The 18,221-nt window shown below is 45.1% G+C and overlaps 1 protein-coding gene across 1 annotated transcript in view; it reads left to right on the top strand.

Annotated features, from left to right (window-relative positions):
- The window catches only part of Slco3a1 (solute carrier organic anion transporter family, member 3a1), a 281,800-nt gene extending 263,788 nt beyond the window's left edge, over positions 1–18,012 (top strand). Inside the window, exons 10-11 of the mRNA NM_177481.2 lie at positions 8,681–8,923; positions 17,354–18,012. Coding sequence (NP_803434.2) covers positions 8,681–8,923; positions 17,354–17,436 — 326 coding nt within the window. The 3' untranslated portion in view covers positions 17,437–18,012. The remainder of the gene's footprint in view (positions 1–8,680; positions 8,924–17,353) is intronic.
- Positions 18,013–18,221: the final 209 nt, after the last annotated feature.

Raw genomic sequence — 18,221 nt, 5'->3', positions numbered from 1 at the left:
GACAAATTAAAAGATACCTTATTTTTCATTTTCATTAAAGATAAAAACCAGAGTGTGTATACTGAGAATGTTCATGCTGACTTTCACGTCACTACGTAAGCAATAACAGTATGAGCTTCTTGGTATCATATTTATATTGTATTGGGCATCTCAGCCAACCCAGGAATGGTTTGAAGTATGCAGGAATATGGGTTGAGACAGGCAGATGAGCTAAGGGGTAGGTGGGGAGTCCCATGGACCGTGTCTGGGCTGTTCTAGGACAACAAAAGAATTGTTCTGTGTCTGAATCATATGTGGCTTTTGAGCCACTGGGAACACAGGTGTATGGACTGTTTTATTTAACTTGTTTTGGTTTTAATTTAAGTAGCAATATGCGGCCAGTGGCTGTCATAGTCAGCAAGGATGTATAAGGGCGAGATGTTGATACACTGAGGCAGAAAGAAATAGGTTAAGCATGGAAGAACTCACTGGGATACAGGTAGGGTGGAGAAAGCTTCCAGGGTCCATAAACCAAGGTAACATTGGTTTCCTGTGTTACCTTAGACACTAATGGAAAAGAACTGACAGACAGAGCGAGCATCTCAGTGGCACTGGCTGATGGCGAGAGCTTCCCTAGTAGCCCTACAGCAGAAGTAAGTTTGAAGCTGACGGTATCAGTAGTAGCTGAGGGGCAAGGAAAGCAGAGCAAAGAAACTGAGGATGGTAGGTCAAGAGGTCAAGGGCGTAGCATGCTCGAAGCCCTGGCTTTGATCCCCAGCTGCACATAAAAGCAGGCACGATGATGTAGTTTCAGAAAGAAGAGGGCAGGGGTAGGATGGTCAGAAGTTCAAGGCCATCCATGTGTACTTAGGAAGCCTGGGCTCTATGAGACCATCTTTAAAAAAAGAATGAAGCTAGCAACCAGAGTGAAGCTAGCCTGATTGATGGTAGTTCCTGGGCTGAGTAAAGGAAGTGATGAAGAGATACGGAATAATAAGAACTTGATGGAACAGGACCAGAGGACCCAGCTGTACGTAGTCAACAAGGAGAGACTACTTGGAAGCTGTGGCCGTAGCTGCTGTATCTGATTTTAAGATCTAGAGGTGCTGAGATGCGACAAGCCGTGAGGCATGGCTGGCCAGAGAGAAACATAGTGAACCGCCTCAGCCCTGAGAACAAGTTGTTGAAAGGCCGGAGTGTGGCAACACAATGTCCAGTTCATGTCATCCAGGACGGTAAGAGAAGTGGAACGGAAGGAGGCCACAGAGTTGGAGGCGGGTGGAAACCTAAGAAGGAACCGGATGCTCCCTCAGTAGAATTCCTGACGCGGTGAATCTCTCCTCTTCCCTCCTATTGCAAATGGACCGATCACTGGTTTTCTGTCTGGGGTTTAGATCAACCAGGGGTCTGATCAAGAATCTCAGTCCTGGGGCTGGGCGTGTCATTCAGTGGTGGAGTGCTTACTCGCAAACAGATTTGATTCTTCAGCCTTGCTAAAGCACAAAGTAGATTGTCCCTGGGGTCAACTCCTGCCATGGATGTCCCATCAACTCACACACCTAGAAACAAACAGTTGTACTGAGGTCCTCTCTAGTGTAAGTCATCTGCAAAGGCTAAGATGAGCCAGAGACACAATCCTGCTTTTAGGGTCTGGGAGCAGGAATGATGCGGTGAGGGGAAGGTTTACTGTGAGCAGAGTTACAAAACACCTTGATTTTCAAGGAGAAAGATTCCACTCAGCTGTGGGACAGAGCAGGTCTTCAATGGAAGCATGGAAACACACTCGGTGGTCTGAGGAAGGGAGAGCAGCCTGGGGGCAAGGTTGGCAGGAAGCAGAGTGGTCTGTGGTCAATGTGATATCACCTTAGGCCAGGTAAGAGATGTAGAATCCGCAACACAGACAGTAGGAGGAGCCTCTAGAGCCTGGTTGACCGCAGCTGATGCCTAACAACTCTTTGTGGATTAAACAGGACCAAAAGCATCAAGGTGTGGCTGGGAGACTATGGTTCAATTGGTAAAGTGTTTGTTGCACACGTCTAAGGACCAGAATTGGGAATGCCCAGGACCCATGGAAAAAAATGTATAATCCCAAATCTCAGGAGGCAGAGATAGGAGGATCGTGGTTTGCTAGCCAGCCAGCCAATGACAAACCTTGTCCCAAAAGTAATGCAGAGAACAACTAATGAGTCAAGCACACACACACACACACACACACACACACACACACACACACACACACATCAGTGAGAGTATGCTGATTAGGACTAAAACAGAAGCCCTGAAAGGCAGTGACCCATGAGAGCCAGGGAGTGGAGAAGATGTCTGTTAAGCCACCTCCCTGTCTCTGAAGCCAGCCAAGTAGATCTGAGTAAAGAAGAAGAGGAGCGAGATGACTTTGGGGTTTACATTTGAGTCCTATGATTCTGGGAAGCCCTGAGAGGACCAACAGAACAGAGTGTCTCTAAGGTACTGAAAAAAACAGGCTGGACTCATCACGAAGTCTCTGCGCACAAACTACCATGCTTAGTTTGACAGCGCTAACCTGCTAGGCAAACAGCACTGGACAGTCCTTCCTGTGCATCTGTGTTTGCTGGTTCATTCCTGGGCAGCCCGTCCTTGGGGTTTAGGTCATGTCCCTGAATCAGGAATGATTCCGGAAAGATATTTGTTAGAAAGCTGAGGCAGATCTTTATGGGTTGGTTGAGCTCCATCTCTGAAATAGTCTGGAATAGAATACAGTATAAGGCAAATGAAAACCCATTAGCTCATGCCTTATTAGAAAACGTAAGCATAGTGCACTCAAGGACCCCATGTGGGCAGGAGCAGGATTTGCTGTTGGGAAACTGGGAGGACTTTCCCACTCACCACTGTTCTGTTTAATCCACAAAGAGTCGTTAAGCACCAGCTACACACCAGGTTCTAGAGGCTCCTCCTACTGTCTGCATACAGACTCCACAGCTCTTATCTGGCCTAAGGTGGTATCACATCGACCACAGATCCCTCTGCAGCCAGGTATGCCTCAGTGTGACTCAGTGTGGGCTCTTCTCAGCCAATCCTGTCCAGGTGGCCTTTGGCAGGCTATGTAAGCTCTGGAGCCTTTCAGACTTTATAACAAAGGGGCCAGGAATGAAGTAAGGAGGCAGGAGCTCCTGACTTCTCAAAATTAAGAAAAGTGAATGGCCGGTGTCCCTGGAAAGCACCAGCCTAGTCAACAGTGCTGGTATCTTTCTTGGCATGACTGAAGGAGAGAAATGCATCAATCTTTTCAGGAGAATACAGCTTTTGACATTCCCCTCTAGCTGGAGCTGGCTGTGACCATAATTGCTCCAGGTTGAATAGAGAGTCCAGAGTAAATTCAAGTCTTGGCAGGTAAGCTGGAGAGGAACCATTATTTTCTAAATGTAAATGGCACCGTCATTTTTAGCCTCCTTTTTGTCCTGTAAAGGAACATGGATTTATTTTTCTCACAAAAGCCTTTCAATTCACTTTTCAAATTGATTCCAAAGAATATGAATAGGTCTTGCCTTTTCAGCCATGGGAGTGAATGAAGAAGCCAAGATACAGGGCCCTGAGGGTTAATCTATGTTAATAGATTTCAGGAAAACAGAGACTGTTTCCTTAAGCAGCATAACACTTTTTGCTCACACACACAATGTATGTGTGTTGTGTGTGTGTATGGATGTGTGTGTTTACAGATATATGATGCATATGCGCAGATGCATATATATATATATACATATATATATATATGTGTATATATATATATCTCATACAGGTACCTAAGTATATATGTATAGTTGTGCATATATATATGCATGTGAGCTACAGTATAAGGAAGATTTCATCCTTTTGGTATTTTGTGAAATAGCAAGTACCATTGAACTTACCATATACCTTGTCAGCACATGGCCCTGTTGAGGCATGTTTCACACACAGGTTTTTGCCCAGGAGACACAAAGGGAAGAGAGATGCTCTTCCAGACTCCAAGGAAGAGAGGAATCTCCAGAACACACAATTTCTAACAAAATGTTCTGCCATCAGCAGCCTGCCTCCTCATTCCTTCCTGAATAAGAGACTAGCAGAGTGAAGATGCTCAAACGAGAAGAGACACTGATGGATCCCTGGCCTCCCTTCTAGAGTCACCTGATTGTCCTCCAAAGTAAACTAGCTCTTCAGAGGTGACCCACCACCTCTGGCTTGGCTTGAGAGGTTTTCTGTAACATATTTATCCCCTTGGAGATGTTCACTAACCAACCAAAAAGATTTAGGATAAAACCATAAAAAATAGGGTGAGAACTCGGTTTGGTGAGCGTTCTCTACCCATCCTTTCTCAATAAATGAACAAAAAATAACTCTACAATAAAGCACAATCTGGGGTCTGGGGAGATGGCTTAGTCTTTGACGACCTGAATTTTGATCCCCAGCTCCTGTGTAAAAGGCGGGCTTGGTGGCACTTGGGAGGCAGAGATAGGCTGATCTCTAGAACTCACTGGGCATGCCACCCAATCAATGACTCTTGGGTACAGTGAGAAACTTCGTGTCAAAAGGAAGGGGAGGGGGGTAAGGAAGCCTCCCAATGTCGATTCCTACCCTTCATATCCACTCGCACGTAATCGCAGGCGTGAGCACGTACACATGAAGTACAGTGCTACTTTGAGAAAGCATACGTACATGCCCGGTTTATAAAGGGGCTGAGATTCAATGACCAAAGTCCCACAGCTCCCAAGTGGCAGAGTTGTAAGGGAAATTTACTCCTTCACAGAGGGGACCTCTCTAGATGTGAGCTCCTTGACTGAAGAGGGAGGTGGCAGGGACAACAGATGACAAAGTGTCTCTTCCTCCTGCCAAGTGTCTGCAGCACTGCCCAGAGGCATTGAGCCAGATACTGGAGAAGCTTGTATACAAACCGGGCTCCCAGTCTCTCCATGCATTAGCAAGCCCAGGGGAGGAAGAGCTTGAGAGCTGGCAAAGATCAGAACTCCTTCCTGGGTGTTTGTCTCTTCACACTTCAAAACAGAGCTTCCTCAAGCGTAGCAGGAGGTACATAAACTGTTCTCTGTAACCCTGGAAGTCCCGCATAAGAAGTCTAAAAATCCTCTTAAATTAATGAACTTCTAATTACAAGAAAAGTAAATGATGAGGTTGTGTTCTGTCCTCTTTCTCTGTACAATAGGAGAGGTTATGAGTTACAGAGGGAGTCATGGCGGATGGATGGAGCTGCACACCCTAGAGTGGTGGGGTGGTTAACTGACTGGTTACTAATAGTGTAGAAATCTCTCATGGTCTCTGGGTAAGCCAGCATCTTCTATGGACAGCTTGTTTTGGTTTTTGTTTTTGCTTTCTATTTAGTTCAATGGATTCATAAATACATCCAGATAAATGACTGGGAATCTGACCAGGGACTGCTCAGGGGAGAGAATAGCAAAGACCTCCAGACAACAGGGTGAACTTCAGATCTGCATCTGTGTAGATCTGAATTTAAATTCTGATGATAGCTTAAAGTCCACCTTTGGGAGAGATTTACAAGTCAATAAAAGAGAAGAGTTTAATTTGACAAAAAAGAAAGCTAATGCTTTATGCAAAAGTAGAAAGGAAGTCTCGTGAAGGTTATTCTTTGGTTACTAAATCTAACATTTACTCTAAGAATCTCACCTTAAGTCCCGGTGTAGGATGAACGTGTTAGCCGAAGTTCTGACCACATGAATAGGTCAGGCCCCTTGCAAAAACATTCACCTCATTTGTGCCCCTAGATGGTGATGTTAGCTCCACCTTATAGGGAGGCACTGAGAGATGATGTGAGCTGCCTTGGAGTTTTCAGCTCCCTAATTTTTTTTAAAAGACCACTCTGTCATCTCTATGACCAGTGTTCTTTCAGATCTTGAGTACAGCATGGAGGACTTTGATGGACACTTAGCTTTCTAAGTACTTGAAGATTTTTTCCTAGTTCTTTCAGGGACATCACCGACTACTAGGGGAACCTGAAAATAAGATAATATTGACACCTTTAAAGACAGCCGAATATTAATATATCATATAATCATATATCACATATAAATAAAAGTTCTCATTCATATGACCCTGAAGGAGTTAGTTGCATAATGAGTTTGAACTTGAACAAACATTAACCAATGGCTCGTTCATACCCTAGATGTCCTGTGATGTGCTTAAATTATATTCTGATTTGCCAAACTTGCCGTTGTGTTCAGGAATCCACGTGTCATGGACTTAGGAACACCTAAGTCTTTGTTCCTCCCTGTGGCAGCATTTTTCACAGGATGCCCTTTGAGCAGAGTGCCCATCCATATTGGCTCTTCGCTGCTGAGTGAATAGTAGCTAGAGCAGAGGCTAATGACCTCAAGATTGGTCACAATAGGTAGAAAGACCATTTGGGCATCTAATCACAAAATAAAACCACAAGGAACAGAAAAGGTGAGTGGCTTTACGCTGCCCCACTGTGCCAGAGAATAGGTCAAATCAGTGCCATTTAGCCACGGATCCATTCACATGTGCATCCGTTGCCATGGAAATCCCTCCATATTGGAATGGAGAGAGCATGCTCCAGCTCAGCCAGTGGGGGAGACAAGGGCTCCTCAGCAGCCTCTGTGCCACTGGGGGTAAGGCAGGCGTTTTTTCACTTCGCAGGAGCAAAGTCTGCACCACCAGCAGAGAACAGCTTGTAGGGGATTCTGAGCTTACAATATTTATTAAATCAAGCTGCTTGAGGAGTTTAATGAGGATTCCAATAGAATCCACCTTGTAGGGTTTCTCTCTGGGGTAACAAGCAGCAGACTTAGGAGAAGGACCAAGACACCAAGACCTAGGAGCCAGCGCTCAACCAACTGCTCAGAACCAAGACTAATACAGGACACAGCAATCCATTCAGGTCTGTCCTAAAATAGGGAGATGCTGCAATGTCCATCCAGCTTTCTGACTCCCAGCCCCTCCTCGGCACGATTCTGTGGTATTAACTAAACATCTGAAGGACTTGTACTTCTGGCCCCTGAGGATTGACTTGGCAGATCTCTGAACCCCTAAGATGTGTGCTTGGCATGGAGAACACATCTGTTTTTCTGGACAAAGGATCAAATTCTCAGAAAGGCCTCCAGTGAAAGGTAAAGTTTGATCCAGGATGGACTCTGGAAGGAACTCTCCAGGGAGCTGGTAGACCAGTCCTACTGTCTCAGGATTGTCCCCTTCTAATTGCAGCCATCATGCCTCACAATTGAAGTCTGTCACTGAAGGTACTGGTGCCAGACTCCAGCCTCGGGGAATGCTAGAATTCCTGAACAATGAATGTTTATTAATAACTTATTCATTTTCCCCATCCTACAAATAAAGCTTCACAAAACAGACCAGAACCACCTGGGATTTTTTTTTATTTTATTTTCAGTGCTGAGGATCAGACCTAAGGCTTATAGTTCATTTTCAAAATTCTAATGACCCGGGCTGGGACGCTATCTCCGTTGGTAAGGTGCTAGGCTTGTAAGCAGGGTCTGATTCTGACATTAAAACAAACAAGCAAACCAACAAAGCATTGCAATCCCAACACTGGGGAAGCAGCAGGGACAGGACAGTCTCTGGAGGTCCCTGGGCAGCCAACATAACTAAATTGGCAAGTTCCAAGACAGTCAGAAACCCTGTCTCATTAAAAAAACGGAGAGATCCAGTCATACAACCTTGATGGCTGACCTCCGATTTCCACATACACACATAAACAGGCACACAAAATGCTGATGACCGAGGCCAGGATGGGAGCAAGCGCCTGTAATCCTGCTACACCTAGATGCTGAAAAGGGAGACTCGCACAAGCCCATGAATTTAAGAACAGGCCTGTACAACATAACAATGCCCCACTTTAAAAAAAAAAAAAAAACAGAAAAAAAGAACCATAATGACTGAGCTGTATCTCAAACACTGGGATTTTTAGGCCATCGGTTATTAGTCTAAGGAGGGTCAAACAGCCCTTGGGCGAAGGGATGAGAACAGGCAAATAAACCATCAGATTGCTGTGGACAGAGATGAAACTGGAGTTTCCATCTCGCCTCACATTTCTGATGATGGCTGTGGGTAACCAGCATCAGCTCCACATGAAAAGAATGCACACCAGTTTAAGTACGGGACAAATAGCGACCATGAGTATGTTTGTCACATTTCTCATTTTAAACTATAGATGTCCGTTTATGTGCTCACACAGTATAACCCATTCACATTCTACTTCTGGTCCCCAGTCCCTCCAGTTTGGTAGCTCACACAGCCCCTGCAAACCCCAGGCAGAAGGGAAATGAGCAGAGCCACGGGGCCTCTTTGGCATTCCCTGTAGGAGGCTGATTCATACCAGCGTGCCTTCAGGAATGACTTTATCCCTTCTCAGAATAACGACAGCTGTCAGTTACCTCATGTTTACAGGTACCAGGCAAATGCACGCCCTCCCAAATAGTTCTCACATAGCAACCTAGGCGACGCCGGGCATAAAGGGAGCAACCTAGGTGGCACAAAGGGCTCCATGATTTTGTCTGGATGATGAAGGCAGAGCTGGGATTTGCTTTCCCACGGTTTGCACCACTGCACTATAGAACCAAGTGATCCAGCCTAGTCTCCCAGAAGTCGGGTAAACAGATGCACAGCCAGGGATAGAAACACCTTCCTCTGCACTTGACTATCTCCCAGAGCCAGAGTTTAAATGATCTCTTCCCTCTGACAGGTTTCATCCCCCCACCCCTCATCTTCGGGGCCGGCATCGACTCCACCTGTCTGTTCTGGAGCACCTTCTGCGGGGAACAGGGCGCCTGTGTCCTCTATGACAACGTGGTCTACAGATACCTGTACGTCAGCATCGCCATTGCACTCAAATCCTTCGCCTTCATCCTCTACACCACCACGTGGCAGTGCCTGCGGAAAAACTATAAACGCTACATCAAAAACCACGAGGGCGGGCTGAGCACCAGTGAGTTCTTTGCCTCTACTCTGACCCTAGACAATCTGGGGAGGGACCCTGTGCCCGCACACCAGACACATAGGACAAAATTTATCTATAACCTGGAAGACCATGAGTGGTGTGAAAACATGGAATCCGTTTTATAGTGACTACAGGAGGGCTGAACTCTGTATTTGTGAACAAATTGTCATTTTTTTTCTTAAAAAAAAAGAAGGAAAAGAAAAGAAAGAAAAAAAAGGTTTTGAAAACAGACATGCACACTCACACACGTACACACACACACACGCACACAGGAATAGACATAAGACCTTTGTCCTTTTTCTAAAAACTCAGAGCCAGTCAGGATTCAGAATAAAGAGAGGATGGGCTGGCCCTGGAGGACATGCACACTGCTGGGCTCAGAATCTGCTTGGAAGGCACCTCATGGTTTTCACGATGCCGACCGCTACAAGCAAGAGGCACTGCCAAAATTCAGGGAACACTTGTGGCCAGCTTGGAGGACGGACATGTCTGGATATGCATACACATACAAAAAAAGGCATTAACAAACGAGTCTACTAAAATCACAAGTTCAAGTTGAAAACATTGCCAGATTAAGCACTAGAGACACCCTCTCCCTCCAGTGGGGAGTGTGTTGGGGGGTACAGGTTGGAGGGGTGGGAGCCCCACTCCTCTTTCCAACTTTTGCAATATGGGTCACTGTGTAGACCACTCACAAAGTCTACATGTGGTTCGAGCCCCCAGAGTTCTCTAAGAGATACTGATGGGTGATCCGCACTGGAGTCTGTGGTTGGCACCTCTCACCAGCTCCATTTCCATGTTCAAGACTGAGGGCCCAAGGGGGAGCTGGGTGGGGAGCATGTACCTCCCCACCTCCTAACACCTCCTCCCTACCAGCCCCACAGTGTGACCTCAGGAAGCTGTGGGCCTCACCTGGCTATGACTGACCCGCTCAGAGCCGGTGAGCGCCAATATAGCCCATGTCATTTGCTTACATTTGCCAAACATTTTGCCATTTTTTTCAAAAACAACAACAAAAATACAAAGCGTACGAATTTCCAACTGTTGTGTGTATAATCCTCTAATACTATTTTTAACTGCTTCTAGAATCTGTGTTAACCCTTCAGTCACTAACAAAGCTTTTACTTCTCTCCTTTTTTAATGCACCAAAAATATAAAGTGATTCAAGGGATGCAATTAATCTATTGTAATTTTTATCCTCATTCTAATACAGTGAAACAAAACAAAACAAAACCCAATGGGGTATAAGAAAAAGATACTCTGGAAAGAGTGTAAATGCATCTTTAAAGTAATGACATTTGAGATAACGGGATAATGTGACAAGTTGCAAATCTGCCTTCTGGCTTTACTCCCCGTGATGATGTTACTGTCACAAGAAGCACTTTTATATTCATGCTTCAGGTCCAGTGGGCATTCCTTTTAGCCTGTGAAGGAAACTCACTCAAATGTGGGTTTGTGAGGATGGGAGCCGTGCTCCTGGGGATACGAGAGAGAGGGTATGTGGTACCTGCCTGCAGCTGTTGAGTCAGCCGTGATACCTGTGATCATAAAACCACAAGCTCCTAAGTGATCACATGCCCAGCCCATGGAAATGTTAATGACAGGTCCCTGGTCAATCCTGAACGCTGTGCATAGAAAGTGGCTGAACCTCAGAGCATTGCCTTGTCATTTGAGATGAGAGTCGTATGGGGGGAAACTCTTGCACCAGCACACTTAAGACAATGTGGCCCCTCTTGTCAGGGGCTTGGTCAGATGGGGGTACATACATGCATAGCACAGAGCTCAGTCAGTTCACCCTTCATGACTCTTCGTTGACCCTTTTTGTAGACAGAGTACTAGGGTGGACGACAAAGGAGCCTTGGTTTCATTTTCCACCTTGAACATCCACTTACAGCTCACCTGAAGCAATGAAAAGAATAAGACCAGAAGAATAAAGACAGGGAGGGATGTTATGACATGTTTTTAACAGATAGTATGAATGGGGAGGTCTGAGTAATAGTCCCAAAGGAGAGGGACATCAAGCAAAGACAACCAAGACAATGGCTGTGTGGCACTATGGCTGTGGTTGGCCACCTCATTCAGGGTGCTTCTGAAACAGACCTTCCATTGATCTACCTAGAGTTAGTCTATCCTTGTTCATGAACACAGGGTGCTCATCAATACCATAAGTAGGAAAGGGGGAATGGTTCTCTACCAGTTTGTAAGGTGACATTTTTTGTTGCTCTGAAGGCTTTGGTCACACTCCCAACAGGTTTTGGCTCAGCCTTGTTTTCAAAATGAATGGCTAATGGGTTAGTGCCCTCTTTATACTGTTGTGTGTCTTTCCAAACTGAGGCCCTGGGATGTATACTTTGTTTCATGAGATGATTTGCTTTTTTGGAAAAAAAATAATGATTTTTAAGCTCTTTGTATCTTGGATTTTTTTCCCCCTAAAATGTTCTTAAAGATAACAATAGAATCCAACTCCAGGGCTCACTTTTATCAACAGATATTTATAAATTTAAAATCTCCCTGTGGCAAAATGATTTCAATGAATGTTGTGCTCTCTTTCAATTTTTCAATTTTTCTCATGTACGACAAAAAAGGAAAATCCAATCTACTTTTCTCTTTTGATATACGTGCCCCACTGTGAATCCAAGGCTAGATCCAGTCCCTCGGTTGTCTGCTTGGTTGTGAGTGGTATTCTAGATGAAAACTGTCCCGGTAAAATCTCCCTTGAACATACAGAGAGCAAACCAGGGATGGATGGAGAAGAACGATGAAAAGAATGCTGGAGTGCTCTCTTCTGCAGTCGCCTTCTCATATCATCTTAGCTGAACGCACCCAAGGATGGATGTAAAGGCCTCTGCTGCAACCTCTGACAGATCGTTGTTACTCACGCACGTAGGCCAAGCAGGTTTTATGCTTTGTACCTGTGTTGCTTCCCACATGTGGGAAACAGGCTTTTCTTCCTTCTGTTGAGATTCTGTGCTGTCAGGGAACACCTGTGCCTCTGTTCCTCACTTCCCACCTCCACAAGGGAGGCCATGAAGCACTGATACCCTGGGGGGTAATAACGAAGCTACAGGATGCTCAGATTTTCCTCACAGCTAATAAAGAGCAAGAGAATCCATCTTCTTCTGTTCCCCTAAGGACCCTGCTGCTACTGCTTAACAGCAAAATAATAAAGGCAGCCAAGAGCTCTCGAGGAGCCATTTGAGAGTTAGCATCTTCTGAGCAGGAAGGAGGGTATGGTTCTCGCTAACAATCCTTTCTTTTTCTCTACCTCACAGCCAGTTAGCTGCTCTGGGGATGACCTTTCAAGGAGGGGTGTTGTGGTATCTGTCCTTTCAGATCCCCATATCCAGAAATGCCTTGGAGTTTCTCCCCACACTGTAGAAAGGCTTGTAGGCCTGAGGCAGTCTACAAGAATGACCTACACAAGGACACCCAACCAGACTGTCACTAGAAGGTAGTCATGCTGCCCCTAGGGGCTTTTCCTAAGATTCTGATGTGATTACTAGTCCATCTTCTCCCGTAGCTTCCAGAGGAGACATTATAAAGGAACCCAGAAAGTGTAAGTATATATGTGGGCTCACAGACAAATGCTCTGAGGAGACATAGTAGATGGCCAGCCAACAGTCTATCCATCTGGCTTTCTTGCAATATGCTGCTTCTGGTCCTGGGGAAGAGTGGTTTCCTCATCAACTAGGGCTTGCCAACCATGGGATGTATCGTGAGATCTCCCATGGGATGTGTCATAAGATTTCTGTGAAAGTCTTGAAAGTATTCAGTAGCACGGAATAATAAATATCAGTATGTAGAAATCATCTGTCTGATCTCACAGTCCAGAGAGAAGGACGTGGAACAGAACAAGCTGCCCTTGCTGTTTATTGGAAGCCTGCTGTCTTTTTTGCTGTGTTAGGTTTGGTTATGCTGAGCCAGGAGACCCAAGTGTGCAGCTTCTCACTCGAACAGATGGAAGGTATTTATTTTCTGGCTTTTGCTGTTCTTACCTGATTGTTTTGATGCATGGGACAGTCAGCTATCTGGCCAGAAAATCAGGGACAGCACCAAACAGTAGGGTTTTCATTGTTCCTCTAGGTTTTCTTCAATACAGTTAACCTTAATCTTTTAAGTTAAGAATCCAGGTCAAATACCTAAGAGGCACCAAGTTTTCCAAGAGAGAGTGATAGTGAAATAAAATCTGGTTTAGGAAATTCCTTTGAGAGCCAAACCCAGTCCCTGTCTTCCTGCCCTTTTCTCCTTCTAATTTGCTACATCCACACAATTCTGTGCCAGGAACAAAAACCTGATGTCATAGACAACTAACCCAAAGTGGCAGACTGTGGATCCCCGCCCTTTTAGAGTATTATTGTCACTCAAGAGCCAGTTGGAAGACATTCTCACTGGCAAGACAAATGAGGGACATTGTTGCTGTTGTTCACAAGGCTTCACCAGGGGTCTCTCCTTTGTGTTACACTGGAGCCCATCACTCCAATCTGTCTCCTCTGCTTTTGGGGCATGTGGAGAACCTCAAGCTATAGCCACGTCGTGGAGGGACCACCATGGCTTAGCATACCAACCCTGGAAAATTCAGACAAACAAAGATGGTGCTGTAACTCCAGGGGTGTTTGCCTACCTCAAAAGAGAAGACAAAGAGTTCCTACTTCCCAGAGGCCATCTCTGATAGCAGAATTTTTCATTGCAGTGTTTCTTTTCCTCAAGGATATGGCTTTGAACAGGAGCTAGTCATCCTTGTATCTAAAATGTTGGGCTGGGTGTTGTCCAGACTAGGTACCTAGCCCCTCTCCTTCAAGAGCTCACAACTCAGTGAACTGGACAGACTGGTGTACAAACAAATCGTCAAAAGAGCATTCCCAGCCAGGTTCTCTCTGGATGTGAGAGCTGACTCAGAGCTGACTCACAGCAGTAGCAAGCTTTGATCGATAGCCGTAATAATCAGGGAGAGAGGAAAAGAAGGTAGGGTTCTCAATACCAAATAACAGTGAGTTTCTCCCAAGTGGGTAGTAAGAAGACAAAGAAGAAAGTCACCCCTACCACCACTCAGAGAACCACCAAAGCAGGGCAACACATTACTCTTCTGTGGGATTATCTAGTAAAATAATTAAAGCCTTGTAGGCCATCAGACTGTCAAAACTACCCACCCTGGTTGGGGATTTAGCTCAGTGGTAGAGCACTTGCCTAGGAAGCGCAAGGCCCTGGGTTCGGTCCCCAGCTCCGGAAAAAAAAAAAATACCCACCCTGATGGTGTCACCTAAGATCTGCTCCAAGCAAAAAATGAGCAAATGCCTGGGCTGGGTACCAACAAAGCTTTATTTACAAAGACAGTGAGTGGCCGAAGTGCCAGCCACGGTGTGCTGAGGCAATACTGTCTTAGAGATACCAACAGGTCAGCATAGGTTGGGAAGATCTGGCACCTAAATCTTGGTCATAGCGTTGGCTGAGTCATTTCTCCAAAGGGTCCTGGAGTAGGTGTCTGTCAACCCTAATGTCCCTAAACAAAGAAGTCTGTTTCAAGTATCTCAGTTCTTTCCAAAAAGGGGAAAGTGTCTTTTTGATGTCAGACTTGGTAGTTTAAGGCAACCTCGCCTTTTTTCTTGGGTGCAATAGAGATTTTTAAACTACAGAACCTGCCCTCCCTTCCATTCTGACACTTGGCATTTCAAATAGAATGATCAAATTCTCCCCCACCCCTTAAAGATAGATACAAACACATGAAGGAGAAATATAGAAAGCAGGAAAAGAGATGTGAATCCAGATACTGAATAGAGCTTCAAACCCTTCAGCACCGACATAAAACAATGGCACTCTAGAACTAATCAATCTGTCAGGTAGAATAATTGGTAAGCACTAGTGATGGCAAGTAATAACAGCCACTAACATTTATCAGTGCTTACTTAGAACTAACTGCTGGGCTGAGCTGATTACATGCATTAACACATTGAATCCTAACACTAACCCTGTGAGGCAGGAACTATTGCTATTTTACAGGGGAGGAAAATGTGATTTGGAAGCATTCAGAATTGGCTCAAGGTCATGAGAAGAGATGAGACTCACACCCAAGTCTATGAGTGCCAAAGTGCCTGTTGGCAACCATGATAAATACTCCCTCCCTACCAAGCAAGGTATGAGGGAGCCTTCCCTGCCTCCAGGAAATGCCTATCCTCAAAGTCTCTAGCACAAATGAGCCGGAAGCCTCACATTCTTCATGTGCTCCCCGGACAGTAAGCAGAACACAATGGCAACTGCCATCTGCAGAAAGTGTTGGCTCTCCCTCCGTTAGCCATTTTCTTTATCCCTGACCTCAGTAGTCTATTTATATACAGTGTTCCACCAAAGATGCTCAGGGAAAAGGAAAAAGAGAGAAACGTATCAAGAGTCCTAGAGGCTCTTCTCAGTACCAGACAGGAGTTCACATCCCCTAAGTCCTATGAGATATCGTAGCACCCATCTCCTATACCCCTGAGCCAGGGGCTTCAAACTTGCTAAATATTGACGACATCGTTCTTTCCAGATTGCAGGCTTTGAGACACTGAGTACCGAGACATTTCCATTTTTTATAATCACAGCTCAAGTCGACAATCAGGGGTTGATAATAATCATACATTTTGAATATTTTTCCATAAGGTGGAAGTGATTATTATTTTTGCTATGAGCAAATGGAATAATGTAGCCAATTTTCTGGAGCTGTGACATTCTGTAGGTTGAAATTTTTATGGTTTCCTTACTGTTTTTCTTAAGTTCAAGCTAATCAAATGGAAGGTGGCTCTCGTGGAGATAAATTTGGCAAGAAAGTTTGATTTATAATCTAAGGCCATAAAATGAAGCAGGGCTGTGCAATGCAGGGAGCTCACTGTAAGAAGAGCAAAATTAAAGCAGCTTGAGCTTAATCCAGCAGCTCCAAGTGGGGGATGGGTTGGGAGTTCTTGTTTATTAAGCCTGCAAACCTCATGCCTGGGACTGAGAATACAGAGTCCCAGTTGACCCCAGCAACCCTCTTATCCTTCCCTGACAGGTAAGTCTTTCCCCCTCTCTTTATAGATCAGACAAGAAAAGCCCAGAAAATTCAAGTTTTCCAGTGTCCCTAGCTAGTTAGGTCATCAAATGTCAGTACCAGGTCTCCATAATTCCTGAACTGGAGCTCTTTCCAGCCCAGCACACAACTGCCAAAGTGAGAACTTGGAAGCCAACAGAATATCCATCTGTGTACCAATAGCATGGTGGTAGTGGAGGGATGGGACTGTCCCACTCCCACTGAAGAGTCAATAGTTTCTCAGAGAAATGAGCCAAAACTACAAGACCTCTGCAAAATGTTGCCTGCAAACACAGGACCATAAAATGAGAAAAGCTGTTCTGCTCTAACGATTACCAGTAGAAACCTTTCAAAGCCTTCTTCCTTCCCTCTTAACCATAGCAACCCCTTCCCAGCCAGTTGTACTGAGTAAGAAGCAACTTCAGCTCTCATTTCTGCCCTGCCCCCAAAGAGTGGTGTAACCCGTATGCAGATTTTCTTCATCCCATCCCTCTTCTGGCTTCTCTGAAGAGAGATGGCATTCTGACATGCTTTTTAAAAAAAAATTATCTGGAGAATTCTTCTCTGATGGACTCTTAGAATATGAGCCTTCCAAAAAGTCAAACACAGAACATGGGCTTCTTCCTCTCCAGCTTCTAAACACCAAGGAAAGTCTCTTGCCTTTTAAACTACCAGGTCAAAGTCAAAAGAGGACAGATCAATAACCAGGGAATGTTGTAGTCTCCCCAAACCTGTCACTGAACAAGAGACCCATATGTCACCATGAATTAGCTTTGCATGGCTTACAGATTGTCATAGGGGTGAATTAAACTGTTAATGCTTTTTACATAAAACCACAGCATCATTTACAGAGGTGTGACCTGGGCTGAGCCCAGGTTCCAGCCAAGAGATTGTTTAACTTGCCATGCAGTGACTGTCTGTGGATGAATGGAAAGTGGTCCCGAATGCTAAAGGAAAAAGCGTGGCTGTGATTCAAGTGGTTTTCCCTGGCACTCAGCCTCCTGTTTAATAAAGACATAAAGTGACACTTGGACTCCAAGTAACACTTGGACACAAAATCTTTTGCTGGTGACTTGTGCAAAAGATAGATAAATAAAGGTTTGGGGGACAACCTTTGGGGTATAACTCATCCCCAAAGTGAGTATTGATATGATACAGATAAATGTGCTTCGAAAGACCCAGCCTTCCTAGAGGTCCTTGGGCTTTGAATCTTCTTTTGAGAGTGAGATGGAAAAAAGCTAACCCTTTACTGATGTGACTTCTGCTCATCTTTTTTGCTGGAAAGCCAAGAGGCTGTGATATAAGACTAATAGAGAGTAGGAAATGCAGAAAAGACCCATTTCTTTTTTCCTTTTGGCTTTTCTTCCCTCCTTCCCCTCTAGGCACAGAGTATCAAGACATTGAGACAGAGAAAACCTGCCCTGAGTCACAGTCGCCTTCAGAAGACTCCTTTGTGCGAAGCTGAGGTCTACTCTCTTACAGCAGAGACCACCACCATCATCACTACCACCACCACCACCACCCACAGACCTCAAGGCCTGACAGCCCTGTGCTGTCCGGGAACCTAAGGGTTCCTATGTGGATTAGCCGATATGTGGTCCTTTGAGGCTTCAAGCACAGGCCTGTGACAAGGACTAAGGAGGTGGCATATGGTCAGCTGCCCTTCAAAGTGGGCATCAATCCTAAAATGCAAGGTTGAAATTGATGTGCAAATTACCTTTGGCCTATCCCTCTTCTCGCTTCTGTGGGGATGGCTTTCTGACACGCTTTAGAAAACCCCCTCTGGGGATGCTTCTCTGACCAAACACTCTTAACCGTTCCAAAGAAATCAGCAGAGGCTGAGCTTTAGCAAAAAGGGTGTAAAAAAATCCAGATTCCCAGAAGAGAGGAGGAAGAAAAGCACACACTTAATAGATTCTGAGCGCGCGCGGTAGTCAGTATTTTTGCAGCTTATATTTTCCAGATGAGCAGTTTAGAGATACATGATATAAAGTGTATACTGTACATTTGCTGAAATTATATTAAAAGCACTATTTTAATTCTTCCTCTGTCTCGCACTGTCATCTCTGTTACGCTCCCCATGTCTCTGAGTGAAATGAGCTGAACCGGAGTGTGTTTCTAGCTGTGTGTATTCTATATTTATGGGCTTTGACGTGATCAAAAAGAGCACAGACTTTGGAGTCAAAACAGACCCAAATCCAATCCTCCTCACAGCACTTGCTACTGATATGATGCTGGTCGAGCGATCTG

This window comes from Rattus norvegicus, chromosome 1 (assembly GCF_036323735.1).
Source record: "Rattus norvegicus strain BN/NHsdMcwi chromosome 1, GRCr8, whole genome shotgun sequence".
NCBI classification, from domain to species: domain Eukaryota; kingdom Metazoa; phylum Chordata; class Mammalia; order Rodentia; family Muridae; genus Rattus; species Rattus norvegicus.
The sequence above is the reverse complement of the archived record's forward strand: the minus strand, read 5'-3'. Positions and strand labels throughout refer to the sequence as shown.